The sequence below is a fragment of the Crocodylus porosus genome, unplaced genomic scaffold (genome assembly GCF_001723895.1).
Source record: "Crocodylus porosus isolate Cpor-Errol unplaced genomic scaffold, CroPor_comp1, whole genome shotgun sequence".
Lineage (NCBI taxonomy): Eukaryota > Metazoa > Chordata > Crocodylia > Crocodylidae > Crocodylus > Crocodylus porosus.
This window is the reverse complement of record NW_017728929.1, coordinates 8,610,457-8,622,015: the sequence shown is the minus strand read 5'-3', so window position 1 is coordinate 8,622,015 and position 11,559 is coordinate 8,610,457. Positions and strand designations below refer to the sequence as shown.

At 46.4% G+C, this 11,559-nt stretch overlaps 1 protein-coding gene across 3 annotated transcripts in view; it reads left to right on the top strand.

Annotated features, from left to right (window-relative positions):
- Positions 1-513: 513 nt before the first annotated feature.
- LOC109315331 (ovotransferrin-like) overlaps positions 514-11,559 on the top strand; it is a 24,714-nt gene continuing 13,668 nt past the window's right edge. The window contains exons 1-8 of one of the 3 annotated variants that reach the window (XM_019542973.1): positions 514-644; positions 5,544-5,725; positions 6,237-6,345; positions 8,377-8,565; positions 9,171-9,297; positions 9,647-9,702; positions 10,424-10,596; positions 10,738-10,906. In XM_019542973.1, coding sequence (XP_019398518.1) covers positions 602-644; positions 5,544-5,725; positions 6,237-6,345; positions 8,377-8,565; positions 9,171-9,297; positions 9,647-9,702; positions 10,424-10,596; positions 10,738-10,906 — 1,048 coding nt within the window. In that variant the 5' untranslated portion in view covers positions 514-601. The remainder of the gene's footprint in view (positions 645-5,543; positions 5,726-6,236; positions 6,346-8,376; positions 8,566-9,170; positions 9,298-9,646; positions 9,703-10,423; positions 10,597-10,737; positions 10,907-11,559) is intronic. The other 2 variants (XR_002102480.1, XM_019542972.1) reach the window with 2 other exon arrangements.

Genomic DNA, 11,559 nt, shown 5'->3' with positions numbered 1-11,559 from the left:
CATTACTATACGCTCTGTGGTTCACATACTAGTGTCCCATTGCTTTGGCCAGGGGCATGGGATGGAAAAAAGCTTCTGTAATAGGAATAGCTTCACTGAATTATTGAAAGGTAAAAGTGATGGGAAAGAAAGGAAATAGTTAATGGAAAATCATCTAGATTTAGCTTCAGATCCATTGGGGCTTTCTGAGATTAGCCTTTACGAGGCAGGGGGGTGGCTGCAACAAAGGAAACAGCCCCTCCCACTGTGTTTCAGCCCCAGATGGAATTTGCATTTCACGAAGTGGGAATTTTCCATGTTAAGCCCCTTGGTGGAACCAGCAACACCTTGCCCTGCTCCCACCCAGGCCTGCTATACAATTCGGTGCCAAAGTGAAATTCTTCCTGTAAATGGCCTGATCAGGGGAGGGAGGGCTGGGATTTGGGAGCTATTGGGAAACAAGGAAGGACAAACACTCTAAGGTCATTGCTTCTGCAAACACAGCCTGCCCTGTCCTTCTATAAAAGACCAAGAGAGTAGCTTGAGAGCTGTCACAGACTCAGAGGGGCAGTCTGTGAGCAAGGCCCCAGCATTCCCCAATTGCCAACCCCAAGAGAGAAGGATGAAATTCGCCCTCTGTGCTGCGCTGTCCTTTGGGGTACTGGGTAAGTGGCTGCAATGTTGGGATGGGGATGTTAACTATGACTCAGTAGCCCCACGCATTATCTGGGACCAGCCAGGCTGTTCTGTAGCAGAATCAGTGGAGCTACAAGGCAGAGTACATTCAAGCAGTAGTCATTTAGAGCCTGCACAGTGTACAAAGCAAAGGAAAAACCAGGCACTGAAGCAGTGGAAAAAGAAGGACCACCTTCGGGAGTCTGCGCTTTCCAAGCTGTTCCTTGCAGCAGGTATCAGTAGAGAAGAAACAACTGTGCCACTAGCCTTGGTCACAACAATGTGCTCTCTCCATTGCAGAAAGAGGAGAAAGAGGTCCCTCTAGTGGGCTGTCACTGCAGCCGCAGACGTGTTGGGGCTCTCGGAAGCAACAGGGCAGCTTTCCTGAAAAGCAGGGGTTTTCAAACTTTTTAAACAAGTGTACTCCTTCTGTCTCAAAGTTTCAGCTCGTGTATCCCTTTATATTACATTTATTTGCGGGGTGGGGCTGAGCATGTGCACGTGTGCTTCCCTCTCCCCTCGCTCCCTTTAGCAGGTAAGTCTATGCGGGAGGGGAAAGGCCCGTGGGAAGCGGGGGGAGAATGAGGTCCCCGTGGTGAGGGAGGGAGTGAGGCACAGACAGGAATAGGGGCTGGGGTGAATGGGGCCCCAGTTGGGCCGGGTGTGGGGCTCCCACTGCTGCACACACCCTGGCAGAGCCCCAGGGGGCATGTGCCCCCCCCCAGTTTGTGCATGGGGCAGAGGCGGCTGCTGCTGTGCGCTGGGCTTTGCATGCTGCTGCATCTGCCCTGGGAGTGGTGCAACGCCACATGTGTCCTGCCACTTGTGCAGCCCAGCAACAGCAGGCACATAGCATTGCACCACTCCCAGGGCAGCTGTAGGAGCTCTGTGCTCTCTTTCTTGAAAATAACAGCAGGACAGAATCCTCTGTGGCCTTCTTGGGAACAACACTGTAAATAGTCACACCATTCATATTTGCGATGATTCAAGTCATTTCACTGGTCCCTAATCTGCACTGGATACCTAAATACCTTTGCAGACATGAGCCTTAGTTTTGCTGTCTCTCAGATTTCCACCTGTAAAAAAGGGGCAGTAGTACTAATATATTAAAGGAGAAATTGTATCAAAGACTATGAACAACTTTGATACTGCAGTGATGGGGACCCTGTAAGTTTCTTATGCTATGGACAGGCCTAACTTTTGCCTGCTTTAAAAGAACAGGAGAGCTGTTGCTTGTCTGAGTGCATCAGCTTTTACAATGTACCTGTTAGGGCTGCATACTTCCCTACCAATGAACGAGCTAAATCACTGTAACTTCAACTGTGAATGAGATGGGGCTAAGCTGTAAAAGTTTTGATGCACATGTATTCTGATAGGAATATGCAGACCAACAGCTTGTACTGGTATCCTTTGATACTGATACAGTTGTCATGTCTGTCTGTCTTGAGGCTGCCGACTGTTTCTTAGCAGAAGGAGCACACAAAGACTTGACTTTACAGCATTGCTTCTTGAATTGTGCATCTTCATCTTGGGGTATGTGGCAAATTCCCAGAGAGTACCTGAGAGGAAGGAAGGGGAAAGGGGAACTGTAAAAGGATGAAAAGGATAGAAAAGAAAAAAAACTATACTACACTATCTTGTAGGTTGTGGGAAAGTTTACAGAGTAGCTGTAGTGACCTCACATGTTGGTTTAACATAGAGTCATAAGGGTGCATGGGATATAACAAACTTCAAAGGATATGTGGTTGTGGTAGGCGGCCAGAATCATAAGAAATGGAGGTCAGTCTCAATTTTTAATACAAAGCATGTTGCAATGTCTAGGCAGAAGCAAGCCCTGCACAAACTGATAACCTGTGTGTCTGCATAATCTTATCTCTGTTACCCTTTGGACTCTTCTCTCTCCTGTTGCCCTGCTACTTCATGCTTTAAATTACAGGCAGGGATTACAATTCATTTTTCTTCTTCTGGGCAATTTCACCTTATAGACCAACTAACTCAGGCATCAGGTGTGTAGAGGGCATCAGATGCATCTGACAAAATGAGCTGTGTTGCATCATACCAACACCACTATTCAGTACCTTGCTGTCCTAAACAATTACAATAACGAATAATAAATGCAAATATATTTTATATAGATATTACATAGCAAATAAATATTGATTTACATTAATAGATATGTATGCCAATTTATATTTGTTATGTGCTATCAATGGTGTCACATATATAATACATTTGTATTTGTATTTATATTCTGAAAGTTTCGGTCCAAGGTGTGTGAGTGTATAATATATATCAGCACATTATATATGGTATGTGGTGTTACAAATTAGCACTTTAAATAATGTGACCTCTTCACCTTTGACAAAACTTTCCAAATCTACAATACCCAGTCTCCAGCACATTCCATTATACTGCACTGTGCTGCAATAGCACAATAACACAGCATGCACACAAAGGATTTCTTCACTTCTAACTTCTCAATCTTTACCAATAGCTTAAACTTTCAATATATGGGCATATCTATATTTTGTTTTCCTTTCAAAATGGTACAAAATTCCTACATCTGTAATATATTTTACTAGATCAATTGTGTTTTAACAGTGATGTACGTGGCAAAGGTCTGGGTAAGAGGGTGGTGTGGGCTGGCTGGAGGGTAAGTGAATGAGTAGGTATCATGTGGCAGCGGGAGACAGGCTGTGTACCTGCACTGCAAATTTCCACCTTCTCCAGTGCCCACGTTTCTGCAAACGTGAACCAGATTCTGCCCCACTCCAGTTGTTTGGTTTGCTCCAGTGAGGCTGAGTTGAAAGGACACCAGGGAATGTCCCCTAGACAAGACGACACTTCGGGTGGTATAAAGCTGGCACAGTAGCTCTGTGTTACTTCTTACCTGAGCTGGAGGAAGGAACGTGGGCAAGAGAAAAAGGGGCTAGGTAGGGAGTTTCCAAGCAACCTAGTGTCAGGTGGCTGCAAAGATGGCTTTCTTAGCCAAACTATGTTCAATATGGGACGGGTCCAAGAATCTGTTCCTCTAAGACATCTTGAAGGAGTGGTGTGCTTCGGGTGAGGGGGTGCTTGCTGAGGAAGGGTCGAAACACCCTTTTAATTATCTTTCTTTTGCTCAGTGTTTTGGTTGTGAGCTGCTGAGCTTTTTCACACATGATGTGTTTGTAAGTTTTATAACATGATGAATCAGACCCAGAATGTTTCCTTTATTGCCTAAATGAGGGGCTTATCTGGAACTTAGTGGGTCACAAAGTAATTCAAATGGGCCCCAAGCTATTGGCGACATACCTCAGTTAACTACTTGAGTTCATTTGGTGTCTTCATTCTGGACAGCAAAGTTTCTTAGGCATCAACACTGGGGCTGCTGTAAGTACTTGGAAGTGATTCAGGCAGTGAAGCTAACTCTTGTAGAAGCTCTGTTGCAACTGAAAGTGTTGTTGTAGCCTCTTAAACTCTGCCAAGGTCACTGGGAAAGTAGATGGAAAAATGCATCTAACTCTTATTACCAGCCCTGAGCTCAGCTCCAGAACAGTGCCCAATTGCCTAGTGATTCGACTGCTTACCTAGGAAATAGGAGACCTCCGTTCCAGGCCCTCCTTAACCCGAGAAGATTTGGATGTATGTCTCCTTCCCCAGAGCCCTCCGTGATCACTGGGGTGTAGAATAGGCTAAGTGAAGGCACTCTCAACACCTCGTCTCCACCGACTGCATGGGGATCCCAGGCATGTAACAGTGTCATTTTGAATTGCCCTGAAGTCAGTCAGGGCAATGTCTGCAATGAGGCGCTTGATGAGACGTCTTGAATCCTGACCTTTGTCTTTTCATTTCCATGAGGATTTCCATGAATCCTGATGTGAGCATGAGCTCAGGACAGGTAAATTTGTGCACAGCAGCAGTGGTTGAGGGTAGCAGTGCTCTCCCCCCGTGCACCTCCTAAGCTCTGCAGGGTCCCAGCTCTCCTCATGGTCATCTACACTGCACAGCATGGGCAGGAGGGAAGATCATTTCTTGGGCCCTTCAGGATATCTGCAGGAGAGCAGTTCCTACCCAGCATGCCAGGCAAGGGTCATGCATCTGGAGATCCCCAGCTGGACACCCTTAATATCTGTGAAGTAGGAGCTCCTCTTTGGCATGTCTCATAAGGTGTGCATGCTAGTAAGGAAAGACCCTCCCCACCAGGGACCACGGGGCTCTGCTCTTATTGGCCCCCATTCCCCTCTGCATGCCAGGAGCACCCTCCCTGCAGTGCCAAGGAGAAATGGGAGAGCAGTTCCCTGCAGGGAAACAAGTGCTGCTCTGGGGAGCAATCTGACTTTGGGGAGGAGCCCAAAATATGTGTTTATCCAAGATTTGGGGCTTACCTCTGCCTGCACTTAGTCCATAACCTGGAGTCACTCCCCTGAGGTCAGTTACTCAAAGGTGGCAATTGGGTAACAGAAGGTAGATCGTGTTCCTGCATCCTCATCTTCCTTGAGAGAGGAAAGACTGCCCACTATAACATAGACCTCTGGGGTCTCACTTCATTAGTGCGGGGTGAGGAGGTTTAGTAGGAATCTCCTGCTGTTCTGGATCTGGGTCAGCTGGTTTAGGAGAGCGTTGAAATTCAGAATACACCTTCCCTTACCTTCTGGGCCAAATCCATCTGTGGTATAACTCAGCTATGCTCAGTGTGGTTACACAAGGGTTGACGTTAGCCCTTGTGTTGATTAAAATAGATATGTATGAAACCGGTGCATGAATCCTGTCAGCTGGTGAAGCCCTGGTGGTGGGAGCAGGTAGGCAGTGACGGCCATAGTTGGGGCATCGGTAGGGAGAAATGCTGTTTCTTTCTGTGAGGCACTTGTGTCTGCCAGCCTTTGACTCCTCTTTTTCTCCCTCTACAGCTCTATGTCATGCTGCCCCCCAAGCTCAGAAGGACATCATCAGGTGGTGCACAAGATCTGACAAGGAACAAATGAAATGTCTCGAACTGAAGGAGGCCATGTTCTCCGACCATAGGCCTCCCCCTCCCCCATTTGACTGTGTACAGAGAGACTCTCACACTGCGTGCATAGAGGCCATTTCTGTAAGTAACTGGGAATGTGACTAGGCTGGGGTGGTCAGCCCATGGCGTGCAGTCTGCAAGTGGCACAGGCAGTCTCTGTGTGCGCCACGTGGCAGATAAAGGAGGGGGCAGAAAGAAGGGCACAATGAGAACGGGGCAGGGAGCAGAAAGCAGAGCAACAGATCAGGCAGAGGAAGGGGATCAGAGTGGCACTCGGGGATGGTGTATTGCTTATGTTGTGGCATTGCTGCCAGACTGGTTGGCCCCACTGTACTAGACCTGGACACTGCACAGCTTTCCCCACTGGGTCCCATTAGCCTAAGTTTGGTCTGAAGCCTTCGTAGTCATCTTCAAATAACTGATGATCTCCCCTCCCCACTTGAAGAGCACTCCCCCATCTAGCCAAGAGGAGGAGCTCTGGTAATCCATGTGCAGTGTCTTCTGGCCCCATGGAAACATGTTCCTGCTCTCACTGAATGGCAGAGGATTTTTCTTCTTGTTCCTTATTAATTTAACTCTCTTGTGTTTTTAGAGCAATCAAGCGGATGCCATTAGTCTTGATGCTGGCCACATTTTTGAGGCAGGCATTGACCCATATAAGCTGAAGCCCATTGTGGCTGAGGTTCATGAAGATGAAGGAGGTATGTTTTCACGGAGCATGCCCTGAGGTTGTGAAGTGATGGCAAAATGGTGGCAATGTGACTGTGGTGCTGGTCAGTAGGGTGTTGGTTAATGCCATGCGACTGAGGAACAAATCCTGCGCAGTTCACTTTGTAGAGGGACAGGTGAGCTCTGTTACGTTCTGCTGCAGTATCTGAGCTCCCTAGGACACTGATCATCAGCCGGTGACTTCAGTGGAGCTGTCCCCATTTACAGAAGGCTCAGTGAAACCATAACCTATGGTGCACTAGGCTGCATGAGGGGAACGTGCTTGGTAGGGCTGCTTTTCCTGACTACCTCACACTGGGTGATCACTCAGAGCTTGGTTCATGTCAAAGAGATAGAGCTGGCTGGAAGAGGAAGGCTAAATTCCCCCCCCCACCCTGCGCCTTATCATTGAGGTAGGCAGAATGGTGCGTGTCACTGAGATGGCAAGACACAGTGCTCCCTTTCTTATTACCAGTGTTGTACCACCAAACACACTGGTAACACAAAAAAATACTGTCTTTGCAACAGAACTGGAGAACAGAGGGGATGATTTCATTGCTGTCACTGCTGTGGAAGTGTGGTCAGCACTGCAGGGCTGCAATGGCAGGGAAAGGTCCATGTGACACGGTGTATGAAAAAGTTGGTGAGCCTCATTCTCTGTGGTTGTTACCTGCCATTTACAAAACACAGTAGCAAGAGCAGGCTGAACAGGAAATTGGAAGCCTATGCTCAGGGGCCTTCAAGAAAGCTGGAAACTGGGCTAATTCTGAAAGCAGAATCGAGTTATAGTTCAGCCAGCTGAGAGCAGAGGTTCAGGAATGACAGCAACGCGACTGTGAACAGGATCTTGGAGTGCCTGATTGGGCTGCCTGAACTGATAGGGGCAGGGGATCAAGAAGCAAAATGAAGAGAAAATAACCCAACAAAAAGCCTAAAATTAAAGTTGCTGCTATATGAGCTGCTGGGCTTCAGGAGAGTCCGTGACCTGACCCCATTCTCTTCTGAACCAGTTCTGTTCAGCTCGTACCCACTGCCTGCATTACCTTTCCCCTTGCTGCACGGCTAAGGACAGGATAATGAGATCTACAGTCAATGGCATGACCTGGAGGAGTGATCAGGGGACCAGGCCTGTGTGCCGATTAAGAGGCAGCAGCCCCCAGGGACCTGTCACGGCTGCCCCAGCCACTGTTGGGGAAACTGATGTGGAAGCAGCAGCAGCCTGTGACACTGCTACCGCAGCCTGCGCAAAGAGATAACCGTCCCTGCCACGGCACCATTGCAGATACCAATTTAAAGTTATGCTGCTTCTGACTATAATACTTCCCTAATCCTGTCTTTATCAGCTAGTTTCAGCTCTAGCCTTACTCGAGCTCCCTGTTCCCCTTTTGTACCATAATACAAGCCTGTATTTTTGTGGTCATGTTTGGATACAGTGTTCAGCGTTCAAGCTGAAGGCAATATTATGGGATCATGCTCAGTGTCATGGCTGAGAATGAAAAGGTATCACAGTCAGGATATTTAAAGGTATGGGTTCTTTCGTCTTGAGAACTCAGTTCCTTTACTTATGCATAATACGTACTGGACTGTGTAACTTTAATAGATCACATTTAGAGTCCAGTCCTGCAAAGCCATATTCAGAAGAGTTGTCCTTACTGAGGGGACAGCTGAAATCAAAACGATTTTCTACCCCTGTAGGACGTACTAGCAGCAGCAGATGCAGGCATAAAATAAATGCAAAGGCAGAAACATTGTGCATATACTGGTAATAATAATTAGTAGATCATTTAATATGGTGCCCATTGCAACAAGTAAAACTGGATTGAGACGGACATGGCAAGACAATCCTGATGAAACTGTGTCTTGATAAAGTAGTATGAAGTTGAAAATGTGATGCTTTGCACTCTGTGCCAAGGATTTTGAGAGATGTGGAAAAAAGCTGTTGTGGGGAGTGAAATTCCAGATCATTTGTGCCTTTGTTTTAATGCCTTTTTACCTTCCTCCTTTTCTTCCTTCCCCTTTTGCAGCATTGACCACCAGCTACTATGCTGTGGCTGTGGTGAAGAAAGGAAGTGGCTTTACAATACACCAACTTCAAGGAAAGAAATCCTGCCACACTGGCTTGAAAAAATCTGCTGGCTGGGTCATTCCCATTGGGACGCTTGTGAAAAAGGGTATCATAGTGCGTGGACCTGGAAGTGACTCTGTAGAGAAAGGTAAGCTGAGAAAAGAGCTGGGTGAACAGTGATAATATTTTCTTGAGGGTGGGAACAACTGGCTTTGATTAGGAAACTAACTGAAACATGTACACTTCATCTATTTCTTTTTTTCAATTCCTCCATCAACATGGACATTTCCATGACAGCAACATGTTTTTGCTTAGGAACCCATCATAATCTATACTCATTTACTCCAACATATCTATCCCACATCAGGTAAGGTTGATGCTGATGTTCCATAGCAACACTGCACAGCATTCCCTCCTGAAACAAACCAGCAGAAATGGCAAGTCTGGCCATCAAAGGCTCTCCTGCCTACCTTTTCTCCTTATACCGTGGGTCACACACTGCAACCTGAACTTTGTTCCATGAGGGGTACCAGGCTTCCAGTGTCCCCTTTGCCAAACTACTCCTTTTAAATGTGCCTCTTTACAGACAATCTTCCCTTCAACGCACGTCCTCATGCTCCAGTTTTCTCCTTCAACCTCACTGAACCCCAGTCTCTACAGCTCTTCACCAAATCTCTACAATTACAGGACCTGGGGAAGGGTAGTCGGCAAAGTTTGAGTTAATTAATAACTTTTGCATGTTTTCTTCCATAGCTGTGGCGAAATTCTTCTCAGCCAGCTGTGTCCCTGGTGCCACCACAGAAACAGGCGTTTTATGTAACCTGTGCCTTGATTCATGTTCTCATTCTAGTTCTGATTCTGGCTATTCTGGAGCCTTTCGGTGAGTGAAAGTTATTTTTATCCTGACCCTTATTTAAAGGATCAGTATCCCTTCCCTGCAGTCTCATGTTTTAACTAACTTGAGGGACACCTGTGTTATAACTGGGCTGCCTGATGTGACTGAGTTTGTAATATAATGTATCCATCTTGTTGGATTTCTTTTGAGCAATGACCAAAGTAAATCTACTCTGCGGTTGAACACACCGCCTATGTTTCCTCTGGTCCCAAGAGGCATTTAGTGAGAGATCATGACTTGAGCTGTATATTGCACAGGGCAGTACAAAGCATAAGCATTAGAATAATGCTAATTTTAGTGCGCTAATTGTTCATCTGTTTTGTCTTACCCTTAGGTGTCTGAAAGATGGAGGTGGAGATGTAGCTTTTGTAAAACACACCACTGTTTCAGGTGGGAACGTGAGATCATTCTGCTTCTCTGCTTTCACATTAGGACACTCACAGCCACTCCAGCTCTGAATCCTGTCTTATTATGCCTGCTTTCATTTCTTTCCATGCTTATCCCAAGCTTACCTTCCCTTTGGGATGGTAGGGAAGTAATGTACATGATTTTCCACGTTTCTGACTACAAAATACCCGGCATAATTAGTATAGTATTTCCCTCCTATTCTGAGGGCTTTTTCTTGTTCACGAACATAGCTACTGGTATCAGATCAGTTTGTAGGGTGCCTTCTTGGCGTGATCCATCAATGCCCCATTTCATGATTAGTCACAAGAACAAGCAAACTCTGGAGACTGCTGCACTTAGTGTAAGCTGCCAGAATTGTGTAATTTTACTAAGACACCAGAATCTCGTGTCATAATCAGCATCACAAGGCGATGGCAATCACAGCATTGTCAATGCACATGCCAGTCGGGAGAGTGCCTGACTAAACATGAGAGACCCAGGTGCTGTGAAAGGTTAAATCTGCGAGGGGCTCTGCTACCATTATGACAAGGATCCATTAGTTGAATGCCACTGTGAGAAAGTCTTTTGATTAAAGCATGAAGAAGTTGTCAATCTTCTCTGCCTCATTTAAGGACAAATATATTCAGGGAACTTCCTGAAATAGGGATTTCAAAGGCCCTATGCACTGTTGTGTTGCTGTAACCAACACTTATGTTCCTTCCAGAAAATGAGCCAAATGCAAAAGACAAGTATGAGCTGCTCTGTCTGGATGGCAGCCGGAAGCCTGTGGATGAATACAATAAGTGCTTCTGGTCCAAAGTCCCTGCTCATGCGGTAGTGGCTCGAAGTGTGAAGGGCAAGGCTGATGAGATCTGGAACTTCCTCAACGAAGTCCAGGTGCAGTTCCATTCTCTTGTATAATTTTCCATCATTTCCCATTGCTGTCTTGACAGTCTCTCTCTTGCTCTCTGCTTTCTTCCCTCTTGCTTTCTCTCTCCAGTTCCCCAGTCTGACTTCTATTGTTTCTCCCCGAGACAGGAAAAGTATGGCAAGAGCAAAGATGGCTTCAAACTTTTCAGCTCTACACATGGGAAGGACCTGCTCTTTAAGGACTCTGCTTCAGGACTGACGCCTGTCCCTGCTCTGATGGATTTCCAGCTCTATCTGGGCCAGAATTATTATGCTGCTATTCAGAAACTCAAGGAAGGTAAGCAGTGATTGAGTTCCAGATTCAGTGCAGTTGTGAACTGGATTTATGTTGTGCATTATGAATTGAATGCAGCACTGCCTCTGGCACTGCATTTGAAGGAATAGAGTTTAAATTCTCCTCTTCTAGGTGTTGGACTTCCATTCACAAGCTCTCGGGCTGTACTCCCAGCAGTAATGAGCAGTAACTTGGAGTCTCACATCATCCCCTAGCACATTGTACTACACTCCAACACACTAACTGTTAGCTCTGCATGAGCTGTATTATGTCAGAAACATCCTAGGGTGATTTTTCCTTATAAAGGCACACTTTCTTCTCTGTCCACTTTCCCCTTTTCTGTGAGGGTAGAAACATGCTATTGTCCGTGACAAAGAGCAGACCTTCATTAAAATTAGGGCTGTCAATTAATCACAGTTAATGTGTGTGATTAATGTGTTAATTTGGTTTTGCGTTAATTTTTTTAATGTGTGTTAATTGCCACTGGTGTTGGGGTGTGGGGAAAGCAGCTCCTCTTCCCTTGCTGCTGCCGGACCATGCACACGCGCGTGGCCAGCCAGCAACTAGACAGGGTCCTGGGACCAGACTCGGCAGTTGGATGCAGTTCAGTGTATGGGGGGGCAGGGGTTGGAGGCCTAGATCTTGGGGACTGTTTG